Source organism: Lagopus leucura, unplaced genomic scaffold (assembly GCF_019238085.1).
Source record: "Lagopus leucura isolate 7727_CA_CO unplaced genomic scaffold, USGS_WTPT01 Super-Scaffold_1, whole genome shotgun sequence".
Taxonomy (NCBI): Eukaryota; Metazoa; Chordata; class Aves; order Galliformes; family Phasianidae; genus Lagopus; species Lagopus leucura.
In genome coordinates, this window is record NW_024962250.1 from 2,039,652 (window position 1) to 2,063,029 (window position 23,378).

Consider the following 23,378-nt stretch of genomic DNA (forward strand, 5'->3'; position numbering starts at 1 on the left):
TTAATAAGATTGTAAAAGGCAGGAGGGGGAGCTTACAACAGTCAGTACCTTCCTGAGCTACCTCATGAGAAATTACACACATTTTTCTGCAAGCGCAACAGCTACAACTTTTGCCTGTACTTGTGTAAGAAAAGGCTTAGCGCCTCTTTAAAACTCGTGTGTCTGCTTAGTCAGAACTCACGGCCCCCCCGCGGCCCCCCCTGCCCTGCTCCGTAACTTTTGTTGCAATATGGGGTGTGACTTTTGATGGAGCTCCCCCTCCCAGTTATGTCATTACTTCAGTTCCTTTGAATCAGAATAAAAAGTGCAGCAAACTTCAGACTCATTGACTGCAGGCTTAACAGGCGCTGGGGCTTTTCTTCCTTCTGCAGCTTGCGAGGATCTCTGTTTTTTTGCAAAGCAGTTCTGAGGAAACAATGGCCAACTTCTACTTATGGGCAACTTTTGGATTATGCTTGCTGAAGCTTTGTCTAACAGAGACACGTAAGTTTTTTTATGAATGAAGCTTTTTATGATTGCTGATAAGTTTGTGCTTCAGACAGCAACAGTTCTGCTGCTGTATAGCTAACAGCTTTCTTGCATTTGTCTTTGTATAAACTGTTACTTGCAGGACTTATTGGAGATGCTTTTGAATTGTAACCTGGGCTGTGCTGTTCTGTACAACCAGGGGAAGCTGGTGTACTGATTGTAAATGACAATTCCAGATCCATAAAAAGGGAGTCGTAGAGCATTAAAGTTTAAATTAAGAGCAGAAGTATGCTTGGGAATCTGGAATAGTTCTGGTAAATCTGTGTTCAACACCCTTGGTTTGCTCTCCCAGCACTCTTGGAGGCTGGGGTGAGGGAACCCCCCTCAGCATACAGCAACTGTATTCCTGAGCTGAAGGGATTGAACTAACAGCTAACGCAATCTGAGTTTGGACACAGCCTGGAAAACAGAAACACGACTGCAGTGATCTGTGTGATTGAAATTTACAGAGCTTTTCTGCCAAGCATGCCTGTTTCTGACTTCTTAAGTTTTCTTTGGGGCTGACTGATGAGAGTTTCAAACAAAGGGCGTCAGGAGTGCCCACAAAATTGATTGTGTGTCAATCAGCTTTCTGTGGCTTGGTTGTCTGCTTCTCATATTTGTATTTATAAATGTTCATATGGAGAAAGAAATAATAGCTGTGGTCCAAAACAGCAAAATGCTCTAGAAATTTGATGTGGTGCAGGCTCAGCAGTGTCCAAGGAAAATAGCCATGCTTTTAACAGACTCTCACTGTGACAGAAACTGCCTTGAGGCACTCTGTGGTCAGGGCAACAATTATCCTTCTACATTATTTTTTCCACTCATCAGTTCCAGAAATCTAACAAAGTACATTTTTCATTGCCATTGTCACCCAAGGGCTGTGTTTGTGCGCATGGTACATATATATATCATTTGTTTCAGCAGCAGTGAATACTTCTGTAATGGTGGCAGTGCTGCCGAGCTGTGAATGGGTGTGTCGGAGTGAACAGTTCCCAGCACATCTGGGATAGCTGGAGAACCTTCCCTGCTCTCCTGCCTATGAATTGTCTGCCCACTGTTCCAAAGTGTGCTTGTTACAATCAGGTATATAGATGCAGTCTATAGAGAAAGGGCAGGAGTACTGCATGAGAGGAATATCCAAGACAAGACTTTGGCTTACTCCGAGTCTGTTTGCTGTATGAGAATTACAGTGTTTTGGTTACCCACCTGCTCAACTGATTTCTCCTTTTATGAGCTGCCAGGAGCGTCCTAAAAAAGTGGGGTCTGTACTGGTTCGGGGAGTCATGCAATTTTGCGGTGAGGCATGGAAGAAAAGCTCACCATCTACTCTTCAGCGTAGTTGCAAAAAGTATGTCAGACTGCATGTATGCCCCACGGGGAAGTTTCTTTAATGGCTTAGCAAGGTATTAGATTATAGCTACAATATATTTTAGTTGGTATGCAGTGCATTCCAGCATGACTTTGTAGTCAGTAATGACTTCAAAACGGCAGTTAATGGTAGTTTTATTTTCTTTTTTTAAACCAATGACTTCGCTGTGCATCACAGGATACTGGTCATAGCTGTTGATTACACTGTTAGTACTGAATGTGGCAAAAATGGAAACAGCCTGAGCTTACTGTTAATGTGACTGCTAAAGGAAAGATGAGATATAGAAAATCTGATTCATCCTGAGTTCAGTGCTGTTGTGACCATTCTGTCACTGTTATGTGAGGGAGGGGTACTTGTGGTATTGAGATGATTTCTGTTGTCCGATGAGTTTGAGCCACATTTCATAGGCCAGGAGAGTTTAGCTGCAGACAGATTGGTTAATGACAGCTCTGAGGGGAGATTTTCCCCTGTGGACATGACATATTCGTAAAAGCATTTCTCTCATGGTTTTCCTTGATTAACAAGAAGTGAATTGTAGAATTTTGACCCCTAAACTGGAAGAAGCTGAAACAAAAGTAGGAGCAAAGATGAAGTGCAAAGGGAGAGAATGAGTCTACCAGTGGAGGGAGGGATTCTCTGTTGGCACCCAAGATGTGCCAGAGCTGCAGGATAGGGCTCTGAGAAAGGGCTCCTCAAGTTATCAGTCAATCACAGAGGAAGCCTTTTAGCTTACATGTGTCATGGTAATCTGCAAATGAAGTAGATTAAATAAGCTATTTGCACTTCTTTGTGCTTTTTATTCACTTGTGTGTGTGTTGGCTATTTTCCCAAAGTTGCCAAGAAACTTGAATGAAGTTCGCTTTGACTTCCATCATTGTTTTTGTTAATGGAAAAGTTATATGTCTGCCCTTGAACTGCTCTCACACAAAGAGCCAACAATCCATGGCAGAAGATTGTCTTGCTATCTTTGGAGAAATATTTGTTGCTTCTTTAGTTCTCGGTGTTCACCACAACGCAGAGCCATTACCTTGAAAACAGGAAGAGAAAGGCTTAATGAGAGAAGATAGCATCGTACAAGTGAGAAGAACTTCTTTAACTAAATGCTTTTAAAACCACTGGTAGCTCAAGCCAAGATGAAATGAAACGTTCTCCCATACCTGGCGTGTCTTTCTTTCCAGAACTGTTCCCATGCCTTTCATAGGCCAAGGAAGGCCTGTACTTGAAGGCTGTACAAATACTGTGGTAATTTATCTAGTACCTAAACATGCAGGAGGTTCGACTGCAGCAAGAATGTTCTAGCAGCGTGAGATGTCCTCAGCTGCTGATAGACAAGTATAAACAGTAAAGTAAAGCATGAGCTCATTGCTGCTAAAATACTTGATATTGAAGAAAAGAAGTAAAAAAAGGAGTAAAAAAATTGTTTTTATTAATGGACAGCAGCGAAAGCATTTCAAATGAAAGACTGTGGAAAAAAGCAGAAAAAAATACAGTGAGGAAAAATGATGAGGATCTCAAAGTGATATTTGGTTGCATGGTCAAGAGCACAATGGATTTGTGAATAAACTAAAATTGGTTATATAGATATCATAAGCCTTGAAGAATTTTAACTTAGAGAAGAAATCTGAAAAGTATCTAGGCAGGAAACTAGTGTAAACCTCTGCAAAGATTTCCACTGATTTAGAAACCAACTGTAAGCTGTGGGGAAAAATAAGAAATTAGTAATAAATCAAGATTGCAGTAGCCATCAAGTTAACCTGTAATAGGAATGGAGTATATAGATGTGTGAAAAGTTAGAATAAGTAAAATCTGTACTTTTCATATGGCAGAGGAGAATATAGAGGTGAAATCTGTGAGATATGTGTTAATTAAAAAGAAAAGGACAATCAATAAAATATGGCAATGCTCTTGCCAAAGCAAAGGTGGTATTCAGAGGGAACAGCTAAAAAGCAATGATAATTAGGTTTGAAAATAGGTTGCTAAGAGATATTTTTTCTAAGAAGCGATTACATAAAGAGATTGGATAAATGCTTTAAAAGGACAGTTTGGATGTTGGTGATCGTGCTCCTGGGTAAGAAGATGGAGTAGAAGTCCTGTGGTAACTGTGTTTTTGCTTTGAGAAAAGGGTAATTTTAGTTCTGAGTGCAGTTGACTCGTAGCGAAATATGTCATAGAGAAAGCAGGGGAAAAAATGATAAAGAGAGGAAAACTGTGCCCAAGAACTTTGGGGAAATTCCAGAGACGATGTAACAAAGCTTCCACACTGGCTTTCTCATCTTCTTGCTCTGTATTTCTGTTCTGACACTAACGAGCCTGTGCTAGGATAGAGTAAGGCAATTTTCAATCCCACATAACATATATTACATTATTTTCAAAAACATTGATATTTCTTTGAAAGAGAATCCCATGCAAGAGAACTGTTCTCTGAAATTGTTTTCCCAGGACTAAGTCTGAATGTATATGGCTAGCTCACAGAGAGGATAATGGTGAAATGGCCAGGACCAACATGCCTTCTCTGAAAAGAATACAATAGTGTACCGGAGTAAGTGATGCTGTTCAAAATATGATATATAAGCATCAAATGATAACCTAGAGCACGTATTAATCAAATTTGGGGTTTTGGCTCTGAATTGAATTTTTAGACTACAGAATTTCAGACTTCAAGTGGAAAGTGAACAAAGTGAGAGAAGCAAGACTAAGGTTGGGATTGTCACCTGTACCTCTCTGCTAAACATGTTGTGGTTGGTACTGAGTAAAACCCACCCCTACAGCCTACTTTTAGTGGTGTATCTGGTGGCTTGGACAATTCTCTGTGGTCTATCGGCAGCTGGAAGGGAGAGACACTTTGGAGCAGCTTCTGCCTTTTTCCAGATGGTGCCAGAAATTCAGGAGCACTGTTGTCTGTCACTCCAAGAGAGGTAATAGTCATTTCAAAGCCAGGCTTACAGCCATCAGACACTGTAATTGTCAGTGACCATTGTGGCTGCTGTTAATAGGGGTGGCAGAGAAAATTGTTTCAGCCCTGCATGTTTATCAGCTTCCTTCCCGTGAAATCACAGGGCTCTCCACGGCGGCATTAGCAGTAGTATCAGCAGCAGCTGGCGGTGATTTTCATCCCTCGCTGGGGCCCACCCCACCCAAGGCACAGTGCAGAAGCCGGGAGATGCATGAATGAATCTGCAGGCAGCGATGTGCAACAGCAGCCAGCAGAGGAAAGAGGGGTTTTCCTCGGAGAATCCTCTCAGTCAGACGGAAAGTTCAGCTAATTGCAACTTAAAGTTCAAGCCTCTGCAACTGTTTGCTGCCTAAAGAAACCTGCTGTCATTTTTGGAGTCTGTGCATACAATTAAACATGTAATTGAATTCCCTTTTGTATGCACTGGATTTGGGACTTTCCAGTTCCTGTATAAGACAACACTGGCTGTGTTTTATAGTGCAGCAATCTTACTTCAGAACAATAACCTTCAATTCTCATTGGGGGAAAAAAAAGGAAGAAAAAGAAAGAAAACAGAAATAAATTGAATAATCAAACTTTAGTAATTACCAGCAGGTAGACTCCAGAAACAACACCAATTCAAAGTAAAAATCAGAGACCTGCATTTACACAGTTTGAAAAATACATTGCTTTGCTTTTTTTTTTTTTTTTTTTTCTTCTTCTAGTAGTGACTGGACACGATTCAGTGGCTGGAAGCTCTAACAGACTGTGCTATGTGTTGACACAAAAGGAAAAAGAAAAAAATGAAGCAACCTCAGACATGCTGCAGCTGTGGTAAAACTTCCGTTGCTGTCTTTGCTAATGATCCTGTCCCAACAGCAACGTGAGATGGCTGCAAAAGAGAGTGCCAGGCACAGGCAGGCAGCTGGTAAGGGAGAGGGTTTGAACCAGTGATCATCAGCTAGGCAGATCATGTCTATTTTAGTAGATACCTGCTTTTGTAAGTAAGAAAGCTGTCCTTGACATAACATATAACACCAAAAAATCTGTTGTTCTGTAGCTTTGCTTGATTATAGTTGTCTCACAGGGACAGTGAGTTAGCAAGGCTCATGGTGAAACGGGTTCTCAGAAGTACATTTCCCTAGGGGGCTTTTTTATTGTTATTTTTGTTAATGGATAGGTGTCTGTAAAGCAGCAGGGTGTGGTATGTGTGGGCAGAGGTGATGAGCAGCTCCCCGCAGCATTCCCATGCAGAAGCGAGAGGTGAGCTGGCGCAGAGCGCGTGGTCGGTGCCCAGCCAGCACCCCTGGGCAGAGCAAGCGAGCCGGGTCAGGCAAGCACACAGGCCTCCAGCCAGCTCAGGGGCTGCCCCGCCAGCAAACTGGCAGCTGCTCTGAGAGAATGTGTCTTGCTGCTGGGCGAGTGCAGCAGCCTGGGACTGTATCACACCTACCTCTGCCATGCAACTTGAGCCTTTTCAAAGAGCAGGCAGAGCACATGTGCCCGCTCAAGGCAGGCCAAGGAAGCCAGGCAGCTGCTCCTCTGTGCTGTGGAGGGACGTGGAGGTGAAGGCGGTGGTGTGGTTTGGCTGTGCAGAGGCAGCCAGGCCTCCTGCCTCCATCCAAGAGTACCAGTGGAGCTCCTATGCAGGGACTGTGGAGTGGTTAACTGCAGAGCTTCAAGGGAAAGTAGTTTTGCCCATTATAAAGAAACATGATTCATTAGTAATGAAGAAACCGAGGGTGAAGCCTGAACTCATTTCATGGTTTGCTTTCACTGGCTTCCCTGTTCTTCCTTCTCCTTCCTGATTAGGTGTCCTCCATTCACACCTTTTCCCTTTTCCATTGTTTTCAGCCATGTAAGTGTAGAGAAAATGCCTCTTTTGTTAGTGAACCTCCAGATTTATAAATGTACTCTTTTGTTCTCTGTTCCTTATTGCTTACACGTAAGATTGGCATGTAGGAACATTTAAAACATAGAAATTAAATAATATTTATTCGGTGTTCAAACCAATTTCTCCAGAAGCAGTCTTATTAAAATCAGATAAAATTTCTCCATCACTGTGATGGTTCTGTCCTATTTCCTCGTGTGTATGTTATCTATACACACACTGGAGACTGGCAGTTATTTTCACTGCAATAACATTTGCTTCCTGTTAGAACACAGCCTACACAATATTTCATTTTCTTTAAAAGTCTCTTTTCAGGACTGATACTTCCCTGATAAGGGATGTTTGAAGCCGTTTGGCAAATGAGAACTTATCTAAATCTTTTGTCCTGCTGTCAAACTGAACGCTTATTTAGATTCAAGAACTTTAAAATTGATTTAATAATTAACAGAAGGATGATGTATTAAATCTATTAATGTTTCTTTCCTGTTTGAGGCAGAAACTTTGTAATGATAACCACCATTTCTTTTCTTGATATCATAGGACTGTTTTGCACAAAGGCTTGATACTCTGGGAAAGCTGAGTGTCAAGAGTCACAAAATGACTCAGCAAGACAGGGGAAGACCCAGGAGCAGACCTAGTGCCCTTGACCACCTTGTAGGTGGGCCATTTGGCTGCCATGCCAGAATATCACATAACCAAAAGGCTATGGATTTGGAGAATTTGAGTGTCCCTATGCAGCAACTGTGTGTATCCAGTTGGTAGCCAAGTGTATCTTTTAGATTCACACACTGTCTGTTGAAGAACAGCTTCTACCTATTTCCCATCTTCCCCATTAATCCATCTCTCTGTGGCATTTGGCTGAAGCAGTCCAATAAACTTGGACTCTTATCAGCCTGTGTCTGTGATAAAGGAATAAATCTATTTAATACAGTAAAAAAACTGCTGCTCAGCAGCAAAGTCATTCTCAGGCAAAAGGGAATGTGGAGACCAAGCTCTTTCAGGAGGCAAGCCTCAGTGAAGGTTCAAGGAATATGAAAATTCTCTTCTTCACCCTTTTTTTATTTCATTTCAGCCTTCTATGCTGGCAAGTCTGACTTGCTATCCTTGGGATTAATGAGAGGCTAACAAGGCAGAGAATCCACTGACTTCCAAAGAATGATGTTAATGAAATGTCACTCTTATTTTGGAGCGGCAAAAATCACTGCCTTCTTGAGAGGAGAAAAAGCACAGAACTCTTCTAGCACAGAAAATAAAAATGCTTCGCTAGAAGTGTCGCATTGAGCACTACTAAAACTCCACTTTCCCAGAATATAACAAATTCTTTTTATAGCTACAGAGAATTGGTACTTGGTTTCCATTGATATCTGAATGGACGTGGCTAAAGTTATAGACAGGCAGCTGTCAAATTCCCAGTCCTTGTATGTACAGCTGCAACAGGCAGGCACTGTGAGTATGTGAGGCAACTTCCCACGGTGACTAACTAGAGAGAAGTTTCTTTCCTGCTTTTGTGGCTTGCCTCAGAAAAGCCTGAATCCATTTGCTCACTGCTCTGGTGTAAAAGGTTGCAGAGCTTTTCTCAGGATGCATATGACTTTTGTATCTCCTGATGTTTCCATTAGATCAGTCCCATTCATTCGTTTTCTTACGGCTGTATTTCCTGGCTGCTTGTTGGATGGCAAGTGGTCTGGGTAGTTCAGCTTTGTGTTCTCCACCTCTCCTTGGCCTGCCAAGTCTCACACATTATCTAGTAATGATGCAGCTGGTGTTCATCCTGAACATAGCGCAGCATTAACTGGCTTTTAACACAGAGAAGCAGAGAGAAGTAGAAGGCTAAGACCAGCACTGTTATGTTTAGACATGAGGATTAGATAGCATTTTCTGTCTGTGTGGGTTTCTGAGAATTGGAGAAAAGCATGATCATCCAGTTCTCCATGAGAAGGCACGTCCTGGGATTTAGATACTCTTGAGATCAATGACTGCATCCGAATGTATTTTCTATTAACTCTTTGCTGAGAGTATATTTTTGTCTAAGCAGTTCATATGACAAGTAGTTCATGATTCTGGAGTTGGAGATGGTTTTTTTTCTTAAGTTGTTTTATATTTCCTAAGAAAACCTGTTACATGTATATGTGCCAGTGCAGTCCAGTAATGATAAATTAGACAAGAGTAAAAAATATATTGTCTGCAGAGCAATGCAAAACTGGTACAACGGTGCCTTTAAAGATCAGTGGCATTTTTATCTGAAATTTCACATTTGCAAATGAATGAATTTCTTAGTGACCTTCCTTTGCTGAGCAAAAGAGGAGAAGTTCAAAAAACTTTGTACTTGACTTGGTTACCCTTCAAAACAAAATACGGACAAGCTTACTTCTGTTGCTTCTGTGTTGTCACAAGAGATAAAAAATAGCCACGGCATTGAAAGTCTTGAGCTCAACAGGGGCTATATATATTAACAACCTATAAAAGTGCTGATAAAATCTATTGTTACAGAACTGCATCGTCAAAATGCAGTGCTCTCTTCTGAACGCATGCTATATTACTTTAAACATTTGAATTGGACATGAACACGTGTCTGAAATGTTCTCTTTCATTTGTCGCTTGCTGGATTCTCTCTGGTACTGCAAAAGAAGAACTTGGGTTTTTCTTAAAGAGAACTCAAATGTTTACACTTTCTCAATATATTACTTCAGAAATAGGAGATGTCTCTGATGAAATTTAGTTCTGTAGTCATTCTCTTTCCTGCATAACATGGAGTTCGTGTAAATGTTACAACATTTGGTCTGGAGAGATCAGCTGTCTCATCTGATGCATTTTGTCAACATAAATAGCACAGTTGGAATCAGGCTGAATGTGTTTAAGTCACCATAGAAACTGATATCTGAGTATATTGTCATTTAATGAGTAAAAGACCTTAGGTAGTGAGTGCCAAGTGAATTGACAGATATGCTCATTGTAGACAAGAAAATCTAACCTTTTTTGTAGTAATTTGGAAGTTAGTGATGTTGCACCCACTTTATGTGTGGGGAAATGGAGAAAAAGCAAAATAACTTACCCAGCAATGTAGCTGGAAACAGAAAATTTTCTCCTAAGCCTCAGCATGGTGCTCCATCCACAAGATAACTGCTTTTTTTTTTTTAGTGTGGATTTCAGAAAGCAGCTGTGATTTTGTATACAGGATTATTTCAGCTGAAATAAGCATTTTTTAATATTCAGAAGAGAAAAGTCCTCGAGTAAAATTCTTCCACTTGCAGAAATTTACAAGCGTAGAGAGAACTGGAGCATTTCTAGAAAGCTGGCATCTTAAAATAGGAAACTTCTTAGTTACTGGCTGCTTGGTAGTCTGCACCTGGCTACGCAGTCCTTACCACATTTGGACAATACATGTGAGAAAATATTCCTGTGTGTGTTTCATTATGAGCAAGAGATAAGTATTTTCCTAATTTGTGCAGCGCTTTATAAGCCATTGTTTGCAGACCTGCACTGAGATTATTGACCCTATCAGATACTTTACTGACTTTGTTGCTCATACTCGGTGCTCTGGCCATATCACTTTATCAGTACAAGTTACAATCTTATTGCTGTTGACTCACAGGAAATTCAGATGCAGCAATTGCAAGACAATTATATTAACACCTTTTATTAACACCTGACTCACCCTGATTTCATATGAATGTATCCACAATCATAGCTATAGCAACATGTTCATGTCCCATGTAAGTCTATCTTTTGCCCTTTTATTTACTGGATCAATATCTCAAGTGGATTGCTAAGCACCCAGTATCTCCCATTCTTTCAGAATAAATAGTGTTAAGAGTCAGATGAATGAGCAGAATTTCAGAAGTTGGTTGTATGATGTGCCTAAGACACTGTCAGATTGCTCAGGACTCTTAGAGACTCTATGTACAATGGCTGATAGTAGATCATCCTAAAAAGTGTTCCCACCCTACATCAGCTGCTTCTGCTGTTTCTAAGAGCTATCTCTACTTTGTGTAAAGAACTTATTGCTTCTCGTTTTTCTTAGTATGTGATGACATCTTCACACTTCTGTTCTCAGTGTCCTTTACTGGTTTCCTTTCTTTTTCATGTCTGCTGTAAACTTTTTGGTCTCAATTCAACTTGTACTTTTGTACCTACTCATCATGAAGGGGAATCACACAAAATCTGTTATTTACTTTGTCTAATGTATTTGACTTTTTTTTCTTCTAGAATGTAATCATTTTTCTTCCAAAAATACCTATTTAAGCTTTTCTACTTATGACGAAGACTTATGTCTGATTTGCTATTTGAATTGACTTTTGCTCAGAGTGAATCTGACTTCTTAATAATTTCCAGTCTCGGGAAAATTACAGCACATGAACTGAGGTCTGTCACTTCATCATTTGCTATTGAAATGTTGACATAATTTTGAATCTTTTCATAAAATCCACATATATTTCATTAAAATATAAGATTATAAGGATCTGTGAGCACCACAGCAAAATCACTGGCTTCACTTCAGGAAGACATTGAATCCACTTCTTGAGGATTATTGTCTTCAAACAGAAGTGTTCATACCTAAACTCATGTAGGATTTAGTGTAGTACTGGAATTCACAAAATACTGAGTTCACACTGCCTGTACTTCTTTCCCATTCTTCCCTCATGCACGTGAATCTTTACTCCCATGAAAAATATCTGGGGACAGCAATAAAATAGGACAGATATATGAGGCATTTTGCAATTTTCCCTATACTTGCAATAACAACAAATTTATATGCATGCTAATGATAATTGCAAACAATAGGAATAGCATTTTCCTAAAACGTTTCTTAAAAGATTCAAGACTAGAACTGTAAGGATTATTTAAGAAATTGAGCTGAACATCTAACTTGATATACAAACAACCTGTATGTATCTTATGAAAATTTCTTGCTAGTTGATATTTTTGGTAGAAATCTCAAGATTTTTGAAACTTGGTGGTGGAGTCTCCTTCTCTGGAGATGTTCAAGACCTGCCTGGATGCCTACCTGTGCGACCTGCTGTAGGGAACCTGCTTTGGCAGGGGGGTTGGACTCCATGATCTCTGGAGGTCCCTTCCAACCCCTACAATTCTGTGATTCTGTGATTCTGTACAGATGGGTAGAGACACGTGGCGTCCAGCAAATGGAAATATTGTGCCACCAAAAGTTCCAGTAGAAGCTGCCTGCTGGCCTAGGCATTTTTGTTACAGGGTTTGTGATCCCAGCCCCTGAGGTATTGGAAAAATAGAGGGAAGAGTGGGTGTGACACTGTTCTCTTCCATTGCAAAGAGATTGTACTGATTTAAGTGCCTTTAACTTTTCCGTTGACTTGCATGGACTCCAGATGGGATTTGATTAAGACGATTGTGTTAATCATTGCACCTACTTATAGAAAGTGATCATTTTCAAAGCTGACTTTTTGTTTGAATATATACTGCAGATCACAAACCAAATCTTTCTGCCGATGAAAATCTTGGGCTTTTTCACTGTCTGTCCTAATTCTTCAGGAGTTAAATTTCACAGTTTTCAGGAAATGCGTATGAAATAATCATTTCATGAGTCTGATTTTTTCAGTACTTTGTAGTATACTTTGCAATGATCCTAAAAGTGCTCTGGTTGCCATCGCTCTGTTGAAGTTGTACTCGTGGCCTGATGCCTCTTGTGTTTTTACAGTGAGACTCACACTGGGATCAACGTATTCATAAAGTTAGAAGTTTTTGCCAAACGTTGTTTCAAATAAGTAGCTTTCTTCAAGTTTTGTTCATGATTTAATTATCATTCAGCATCTAATTGGGTTGTGTAAGTGGCTGGTCATGGATTCATCCAATTGTTTGTTAGGGCAGTGATTGTTCAAAGAAACACAAGTATCAGTGCTTTTAACTCCTGCATATTCTGCAGGCCTTGGGAATGCAGATGATACCATATGTCATTAGCCTTTTTTTTTTTGTGTGTGTGTTTGAAAATCACAAGCATCCAGTAGTAGTGTTTTACGCATGTTTCTAACTTCAAAGCTGTGTACAAAAGTTGCATCTATATTTTTAATCTGAGAAAGCTGAATCTACTATGAGTCATTAAAATATCTGTTACATTGGAGATTTCAGTGCTCCACTTTGAGTCACCAGTGAGGTCTTGGTCAGGTTGAATGGATTACTGGGCAATAAGTGCAATATGGGCAATCGAATTTCAATCGATATGCAGTTAAGAATTAGGCACCCTCATTAATTGTTTAAAATTGTGCTATTATTTTGCAAGGTAATTCCTTGCGAATTCATACAAGAAACTTCTTTAAAAAAAAGAAAAATTGTTTTTTTTCTAGCTTTTTCCAGATGTTTTGAGTGGGGATGTGAAAGAAACTGTGCATGAGTTTGTCTGCATCGTGAGGAAGGTGAATGCTGAATAAGAACTGACAAGGACTCCTGTTTGTCCTTTGACATCTTAGTATGTAAGGCATATTCGAAGAAGCCTTGTTCCTTTCTTGTTCCTTTTGTGTCTACCAGGCTAATATTATCTTTACATTAGCTGTCTAGCCTTCAGAGCTTTTAAAAAGATTTTTGAGGTTCCTATAGCTGTTGTTTTTTTACAGGGGCCTTGTTCAAGGCAGTGATAATCTTTTTTTATTCAATGTCTTTTTTTCTTCCTTTCAGTTTTGATCATTGATTGCTTTTCTGTGAAATTCTGTGAACATTTACTAGAGGTTTTCATGGGGGATTTTTTTCTTTAAGTCCAGAAAATATTTACCAAGAAATCAGAGTTTTAAATGTTAGGTGAAAAACAGCCTCAACTCTCACCTGCTATTTTTATTTGCTAGCATGCTGCAAGTTGGTGGAATTTAAAATCTATCACTTAATTGGAGTTGTTGATCTTATATCTGATTTTGTATGAATCTTTTATCTAAGTAACCACAAAACTTTAATCAGGCTTCCCATGACTTCTCAAAGCTTAGATGGAGGCTGACTGCAAAACTTGTAAGAACACAATAAAATAACAGGGTAATAGTTTGCTCTTACAGTGTTCTTTATCAGTCAATCTCAGATTGCTTTGTTAGGGAGGTTAGTTGCAAACTGAGGCAAAGAGAGATGAATTGGTGTATCTGCATTATACCAGCAGGTAAATGACAGAGCAGGGAATAGACATAAGGTGCTTTGAGCTCCAGGCTTGGGATCTGTCTGCTGAGAATCTATGACCAGCCACTTACACAACAGCTTTTCCCCTGCTTTTGTCCCAAATGACATAACAATTTGCTTTCAGTCAAAAAAATGAAGATCAGACTCCGACTATTAATCACCAGCTTTCGTTTCCTGCACATTTCTTCACCTGGATTGCATGGAACCAGTCCCAACTGATTCACTATGCAGTCCTTGTTATTCAGTCTTTGGGGTTAGACAGCCTGGAGCACTGCTGGTATGACAATGATGATCATGTTTTCATCATGTGCAGGGGGGCATATCTGATAACTGTCTAATTCCAAGACTATGATTTCACTGCCTGCAATTTTTCCGAAGAGGTGCTGCACAGCTGTACCATGTTCTAGTGGAGTCTGAAGGCTTTCAACCCACTGCTGGGCAAAGCTATTGCAAAGAAAGTAATATTAATGTCAGCAGCAAGGAAGTTTATCGTAAGTGATGACACTGTATAGGCTCACTCAGGATGTTTATCAGAACAACTGTTGCCAAGGAGATGAAGCAAGTTTGGAAGATGCATTAGCAAACTTTCTGCAGCAAATGCTGAGGAACTAAGCATATTTCTTGTACTTACTTGCATTCTGAATGCTTTATTTGATAAGTGCCACTCCTCCTCCCGCCATCCCCCCATTTTTATGAAGGTAAATTGGTAGTCAGGGAAACTATCATACTAAGATTCTGATGATCTCTAAGTATCAGCAATCAAATAGATAATGATTTTGGTGGCCTGTAGGTATATATAGGGGGAAGAACAACTTAGAGGGAAGCCAAGAACTTGAGCTCTGTTTTGCATGCTTTTTTGAATGGGCACTGACTGAAGTAGCACAGAGACATGAGGGATACTTATTAATATCTGGTAGGGAAAGCAGATCATCCTACTGCAGGTCACCCTTTTCATACTGTTGTCCATATCCCTGCCACATCTCTCCTTAGTACTTTCTTTTCATTTCAGAGGGTAACCTGAGTCCACTTGGCTCATAGGGTAATCATGGCTAAGTCATGGCTTTTTACATAGTTAACAATTAACAGAGACGTAAGGAAGCTACAATCTTATTTGCCTTTTCAGCCAAAATTACTACGTTCTCAAATATAACTGCATAGCAGGAACAGCTTTGGCATAACTTCAAAGAAAGGTCTGATTTTATAGCTCTGAATCTATGGAGACATCTTCACTTTCTTGTCACCACACCCAGCTATTAAGAAAATGCTGTTTCTATTTACAGCAGACAACCCTCACTGCATGCAGGTAATTCCTTTTCAAGTGTGTTCCTGGACTTTGCTGCCTTTAAAAAGCCAGCTGTGCAGAGATTTTCTTTCTGAATATTAGCAATCTGTTAGAGATGCAGCTGTGATCTTTTTCTTTCATGAAAATTTTCAAGATTCAGAAAAGTCTGTTAGATAGCACTGATTGAAGTCTGAATGAGTTATGGAGTGCAAAGGAGGGCTATGAAGATGAGGAATGGTCTGCAGTGCAAAGTGTATGAAGAACAGCTGAGACAGGAGGTGGACTTGATGATCCTTACGGGTCCCTTCCAATTGGGGGAGATTCTATGAATTTCCTATGCCAAACTGAAATAAAAATAAGAAATTAAAATTAATTCTACAAGGAAATGTTGGACTGGGTTCCTTAAACTGTCAACTTATATTGAAACCCAGTAAGTAATTTTTTTTAATTAATTAATTTAATTTAAAATTAAAATTAATTACTTTAAAAAAATAATTATTTTTTGAAAATGTTTTTCTTTCCTCTTAGTTTATGCGAACTAATTGTTTCAAAATGAGAGAGTTTTAAACTGAAGAACAAAACTTTTCACAGATTCACAGAATATCTCAAGTTGGAAGGGACCCACAAGGATCACTGAGCTTTCCTGAGGTATCCACAAGGAATACTTAGAGAACAGAAGATATGGTTTATAACCACTGTATCTGGAAATATATTTCTTATAAATTACTTGACATTTCGCAACTTGGCAGGATACCAAGGAAAGTGTTTCATCTGCCAACTCCCGGGAATCTGTAAATTACTTTTACCTTGTGGCAGCCATTATTTGGAGAGGCCTTGCATATGATGTAGGTGGCTTATTTCCAGTTTTTTTCCTCTGTTTTCTACAGAGAATGGGGACTAGAAGAACAAGAATCACAAGTGGGAGAAAATAAAAACATCACCCATCCACGCTACATGACAAACATGTTGCTTGATCCCTGGCACTTTTTTGTTGTGATGGTAAAGCTCTACAACCTCACACAAACACGTTTGCTTAACTCACGTGGATTCTGCAGATTTTGACTTCTAAATTTTCATCAGTGTGTAGTCATGCCAGTTTAGAGTCAGATTTTCCCGGTACAGCTTTCCTTTCCCCATCATGCCCTGAGGGATTCAGGTGTAGGTGTGTTTTAACGATGTCGACACGTGTCTATTAGTGAATGGGGCTGGGACTAATGAATCATTTTACATAACCAAATGAACAGCTATCCAGTGGTTTCCAGCAGTAATGACCTGGGCTTTAGTCCAACTTCTGACATCAAGGTGAAAGCTTCTGCATGCCCTCACAGTTGCCTGGACTGTGAATTGGTGTAGGGAATGGATTTACTAATACACTCTAAAGAAATGGTGGAATGATCAGCAAATAATCAAGTCATTTGGGCCAGCATGTATGTTTTAGGTGATCACTGAACAATATTTTTGTTTATTCAAGTTCTCACAGATGTCACAATTACAGTAGTTGTGCTTTCTTAGTATTTCTGCAGACAGAATGTCTTGGCTTCTGAAGTGTTTCATGAACTCATCCCACGTGTGTTTTGTATTCAGCATTATGATTTAGCCATAAAGCAGTTTTCCCAATAAGCATTTAAAAAGCAAACACTAACTGTAGATAGATCTGAACCGAAAACCGAGCTCTGACTCATATACAGATCTTAGAGTTCTATCATCCATTTTCTAGATTTGCTTAGAGAGGAAAATTAATTACCAGGAGCTCTTTTTAAAAGGATTTTGATGTTTATAAAATGCCACTTTTCTCTTATTCTTTATCAGCACTAAAGCAGGCACTAACATTAATAGTGTTGATAACAGTAGTAAGCAAGTTGATCCTTTTCCAAAGTGTCAGTACAAGATTAAATAATCTATACAATTAAATAATCTGTGATTCTAGGGAAACATTTACCCATTTATATCTGCCTGAAGCCTGAAATCTGCTTAAGAAACTTAGAACAAATCTCTTATTAGCTAAGAGTAGAAGCCACATAAGCAAATAGAGAATGAAACTGTCTGCAACTTCAGTTCTGTCCCTGTTTTCAGACCCAGTTTATCACATTGTGGTCACCAGTCAATCATCCTGAACCACAAGCCAAAGAGGAAAATCCCCCTGAGAACAGCATACTAATGTTTCCTTTTTGTTGCCATGCAGTGATAAACACAGTGGTTTTACCAAGAAGATGATTAACAAGCTGATGTTCTTCTACAGGTTTTCTGTAAAGTGAAACAAGGTTTTCACAGGTCTTCCACTTTGTTTGCTTTGATGAATCTATGCAGTGATTAAAAAACCTTCATATACCTTTATATACCTTTAAGTACATATATACATATATATATATGAGAGTCATTATCCACCTTGAGAATGAAACCACTAGGTTTTCTCCTGAAAGCAATGAAGAGAAGAAAGAAGTGCATGAACCATCCACACAGTACATAAAACATCTTTCTGCAGAAGTTACTATAGTGGGAAAAATTTACATGTGTCAGCACTACTCACTGTGAGTAAGGGTTGCAGAACCAGGATGGAAATGGAATTGCACCTGGCTTCTTATGGCGACAGCTTCTAACAAGTCTCTGGTATTAACAAATGGGGTGTAACTCACAATTTCATGAAGGGACAAGAAGGCTTTTTAGTCTATCTCATCTAGTTATATCACAACAGTGGGGTCTAGCTGGCAAATTCTCAGGAGAACAAGGATAGTAATCTGGGCTGAAAATCAGTAATTAAGTTTGGTTTAGATACAGGATTGGTAATAGCTTTAAAGGGTTTACTGAAGAAGAACTCGCAGCTGTTTTCTGAGTGTCTGTTCATGACAAAAAAAAAAAAAAAATATTAACAAAAAGGAAGAGCTGGAGAGAGAGGCAGAGCACCAGAAGTCATAGGAAAGGAAGGGAGAAATGACTTGTGTTAATGTTTTCCATGCTTTATAAAATTCAGTGCAAGCTTAAGGGCATTCCATGGCTTTGAGTTGAGTCAGCCAAGTCTCATGGTCTGGATGAGATTAATGATCATGACAATGCAGGCATGTTTAGTCCTTTTTCCTTTTTTAAGAGCTGTTATTAAACAATGTTGTCTTTCAGCAGCAGCAAATCATGTGGGTGTCATGGACAAATCATGGCCTGTCAGCCCTCAAAGGCTGCCAACCTATAAGAGGGGGCAGTAGGGAAGGTTTGGGTGCCTGTTATCATTCTGCTCTGAGTCCACTCTGAATCAGCTCCTTTGAAACTTCATATGCAGTGAGGGGATCAGTAATAGTCTGGCACACGATGTGGAGCCATAATGTAAGAACTCTGGAGTTTGATTTCCAGGTTCCCTGGATGACTGCATAGCTCTGGTCAGTGTCCTCTGCATCTGTAGTTTGCCATATTTAAAATGTTGAAATTACTGCCTTCACAGAGGAGATGCTGGATTTATACAATGTGTTGAGACTATAAAACATTATGTGAGTTGTAGGCATCACTGTTATCCTTTTTTCACACTCACCGCTTCAAAAACATGTCTGCGCTGCAATAGTGTTGCAGACACTTTTAATAGCAGGTTTAGAAGATATAGTCAAAATAAGAACAAAGCTCTTCAGCTCAACATTATTTTAGGGCAAAGTGCCAGCTAAGAGAATGGCCTCAAAACCAGTTTTGCAAATGAGATTGCCACATGTGTCCCTGGTGTTTCCTGGCCTGCCATATGATCTCACGCATTGCATGGATACGGCTTCCTGGGAGCCTCAGTCCTTCTGCAGTGCAGATGTTCAGAACACGTGCACTGCGCCTGGTGCTTACCAGAAGTGTCCTGGTGTGCAGGATGTACAGTGTAGGGCCAAGCTCAGCATTTCCATGGAAAACATGCGTGTGCAGAGCTGTACCCTACAAGTAGTTCTATTAAGGTTATTTGTGTAAATAAGCCTATTTATCCTCAGCAGTTGGAGGTTAGGGAACTGACTGCCTTAAAAAGTGATTCCAATAGTGACTGGATCTCTGGGTGGTAACAGCACCTATGTTATTATGTTTAAAAGCCATGAGTAGACTGAAGTTTGGTGACAACTGAATCAAATTCCCTTTATACAGAAGTGAACTTCACTTAATGTTTCAGCGAATCTATTATAAGCTGCAGGATTCAAATGTAATCCAAAACAAGGGGATGTGGAAATCTGCCTTCATAGCAGAAGTTCTTTAGATATGAAACTGAAGTTGTTGGAAGAAACGTTGATGTTTCAAAAAAACCTAGTTCCAAAATTACTGAATTTGTTACTTCTAACTAATACATCTTTGTGATATGACCTTAAAATATAATGTAATCTAGAGCTTCACAGAGTATGCTTATTTATTAGGAAACATCGACCTGTCTTGTTCTACAGGGGAGAGAAAAGCAAAAAGGGAAAAGTAAAGAGAAGACCCATCTGAGTTATTTATGCTTAATATAGCTGCTCATTAGACAACTTCCCATATAATGTCAGGTTTCAAATCAGGAATATTTGGAGTAAAAGTCACTCAGGTGGCAGCAATGAGAGCGGCTGCATCTCATAGTTGAAGCCATGGGCCACAACCATCTGCACGGAGTAGCTCTTAGTTGTGCTGTCATGAGAAAATATCTGTTGGGATCTACAACACAAATGCCTGTTGAGTACATTTGTTGTGAGTTACAGGCATGTTGTGTTGATGGCTTTTGAGCATGTTGTGCTGAGGCTTCTGTTGCTGAGGCTGTCATTTTATGTTAATCTACTTGCTTCTCCTTAGACTGGGAAACTCAGACTGGTTGCGAAATATTAAGTCTTCCAGAGAAAAAAAGTACATTTGTTAGTGTTCCTTCCTTACCAGCTCTTCATTCTTGCCTTAAAAATCTCTCGTGACATGGCTGTCATCAGAGTAAGTTTAATAAAACTATTTTTCTCTGGAAGAAAACATGTGCCAAAAAAGACGTTTTGAGAAAACACGTTTGACTTGCAGAAATTTTGCAAAACTAAAATTTGTGCTGCCTTGCTATTTTTGGATTACAAGTCATTAGGACTATTAATAAATGTTATCAATAAGATGTTATGTAACCTGTATCAATTTTGTACACGTGAAGTGCCTTTCTCAATGTATATAATTCTGTGGTAATGGAGTGGGAGAGAGATTTCTGACATCCTTTTTGTGGAAATGCAGTCCAAGTAATGATAAGGATTAATTCTATTACCTACAGTAAAAACGTTCAAGATTGGATGCACAGCTATTGTGCTCCTTTGGATGAGTTGCCACCAATACTACTGGATGCTACTTATCTTGTGCATGGTCGTTGTCTTCCGACAAGCTGCACAGTCTGGATTTAATCTGCTGTTTTATCTCCTTGATTGTTTCCTGTGATTGTTTCTCGTTACCTGTGGATAGGAGCATTCCTTGCAGTGAATATGCAGGAGCAGTGAGTAGATACACTGTAGATACAATAACCTCAGTTTGCCGGTGAACAAAAGTAAGGGGAGAATGTGTACATCTTGATTACTATCATTAGCTTTCACATCTTAGCTTTAGACAAAGGTAGACCATCAAGCAAAAATGGTGTTAGCAAGGTTGCTGGCTATTCACATAGAATGTGTCAATGAAAAAGAGCATGAAGTGCATTTGAGATATTTTGGGAAAGCAGCTGTTGTATGGCATCTTCTATTTCAAATAGATGGGGCGGACACCCCCTTTTTTCCTTTTCTTGCACGTGGAATTCCCATTGAGATTATAAGTGATTCATGTTCCTCTCTTTGCTAGGAATATCAGGCCACTCCTATTAAGCATGCTCTGCAGTTGTCATTCTAGTCTGGAGTTGCTACCACACTTTTCTCTTGAGGGAAAGGTGGGGCAGGAACAAAGTTATTTCACGTTGCTTTGAAGCATCCAGATCTTTCCATGTTTTCTATATCGAAGTTATTATTTTTAACTCTTTCTTTACAGTTTTTGCTAAAATAATAAAAAAAAAAAAGGACAACAAACAGATGTTCATATTTCCTCTCATTTTACTCAGGCACAGACTTAGCTTTGATTATACAGTCTTTTCACTCTTCAGCTGTTGAACTGTGTAGGCAGCATCTTTCCAACAGAGAGGAGCGGATGGTAATCTCCTCAGAGCCTCCAACCCTTTTGTCTTTCATTTAGTGTCTGTAGTGACATGAATGAGACATTCCCCTCCTGTAGGCTTTGCATGTACTGCTTATTCAGGGTGAAGGCCGGGAAATGAATTGCACAATAGAGCTATGGCACCCATGATATTATTTTAAACTTATTCATTACTTTATTCTCATACTGCTTGTCTTCTAAAGATAATTCCATGTGCAAACATACACAGTATTATTTGAAACCCACCTAACACACTTTTTACTACTAAAAAGACTTACTGCAGTATATATTGAAATTCTAACATGGGTTGACAATAGCATGTTTGTATTCAAGAGTGAGTTCAGAGTGCAGCAAGCAGAAGTCTTTCAAAATGAAGGGAAATGCTGTCAAAACTGAGGAACACGGAGCGAGAGGTTGGTTCATGTGTCCTCACACATTATGTATGGCCAAGGTTTCTCTTATTTGCTGGTAGAATAAGAAGAGCCTAAAGCTTGCCTTTCTGGGAGTATTTAACAGTGTTATGTTGTTCTAGTTCAGAATGTCTGTGCAGTTCTCTTTGGTTTCATATCAGGTAGATTCCCAGTGCAGTCTCTTGACTTTAATAGGGTCACAATGAGATAAAGAAGAAACCTTATGATCATAAAGGTTTTGATTATACTATAATTTCATCTTTAAACGATTCTGCTTTGAATAAATATTTTCAAATGCACTAGAATATTTTCTTTTTTTTTTTTTCTTTTTTCTTTTTTTTCAGTAAAGTCTCAAAGATTTTCACAACATATTTGTATCTTCTGCGTTGTTATTGTTGATGATAAAGCATGCTGTATTGGTAGACTTGCACTTTTGCATTTTTTGAAAGGTTGCCATGTGTCTGAGCCCAAGGAAGAAAAATATGGAGAAAGTGATCTAATTTAAAGTGCCAAATCTCTTTCTAAATGAATTAATATCTGCTGTTTGCTGCTGGCTTGCATTGGAAGAGCTATACTTGAAAATAAATCAATTTCAGGTCCTCAGTGAAGCATCAAGTCCAATAATTTGTAATTTTCTTTTATTTCAATCACAGAATTCAATGTAAGTTGCAGATATGGAGGAGTGTTTCATGTGGAGAAAAATGGTCGATACAGTCTCACACGAACTGAAGCAATTGAGCTCTGTAGAGCTCTCAATAGTACCTTGGCAACACTGGAGCAATTTGAAAGAGCTCATGAACTTGGATTTGAAACGTGCAGGTAAAGAATTTGAGGGGAAAAATTATATATTGTGACAAGGCCATCCATAGTGTAATAATTACTGTTGTTGCTAATTAGATGGCCATGTCATTCCTGAAGTAAGTTATATTATGTGATGAGCAAACCATCTTTCAGCACATGTACATTTGCACTGGGTTCTACAATAAGTCTTTGACTGCATATTCTTCTTACCAACTATCTTGAAGAAATCATGAACTCCTCCAGATAAAATGTAAAGATTTAGAAGATTGAGAGCATAACAAACTATTAAGGATGATGTTCAGGTCATTGCTGTGTCACTGGCTAATTGGTAAAGCAATTACATACAAAATATTTGTGATATTTAATGAACCTGATGTAGAGTCAATGGTATGCATAATGTGAGGAACTCTTTTTCCTGTCAGTCAACACAAAGAGCATCAAATAGCATTGTTGGGGAAAAATTACTGACTTCCAGTGAAGAACTGGTGACAGTGTTGGTACATTCTTAAATGATATGGATAGAGAAGTTTCAGAAAAAAAAAAAAAAAAAAAAAGAAAGAGAAAAAGATAGAAATACATTGTTAAGTAACTCAATTACCCCTTATAATTAATGTTTTATGGGGAAACAAATGTGAATAATAGGAATTCCTTAGTTTAGCAAAATATACACAAAGACATTGAAAGTTGATGATAATTTTGGCTTAAAAGACAAGTGTTGGAACAGATTCTTTGTCTCACCTAAGCTTCATCAAGACTGCATATTTGCCCCAAAGATGACATCTAGCTCAGGGTAGTCCAGCGGTCTGTAAATAGGTCAGACTAGAAAATCATGTGGCATTGTTTCACAAAAGACCTAGTACATTATTGCACAAGTCAACCTAAACATTCAAATTCGAAAGAGACTGACCTGGGGAGTTGTAAATTTGAAGGGTTTTTTTGTGTTTTTTTTTTCCCTG

General features: G+C 39.1%; 1 protein-coding gene across 2 annotated transcripts in view; it reads left to right on the forward strand.

The window, feature by feature from the left end:
• Positions 1–23,378, forward strand: part of CD44 (CD44 molecule (Indian blood group)) — a 73,384-nt gene that overhangs the window by 26,360 nt on the left and 23,646 nt on the right. For both annotated transcript variants that reach the window (XM_042870782.1, XM_042870792.1), the window contains 2 exons: positions 372–483; positions 22,275–22,440. In XM_042870782.1, the coding sequence (XP_042726716.1) occupies positions 417–483; positions 22,275–22,440 (233 nt within the window). In that variant the 5' untranslated portion in view covers positions 372–416. The remainder of the gene's footprint in view (positions 1–371; positions 484–22,274; positions 22,441–23,378) is intronic.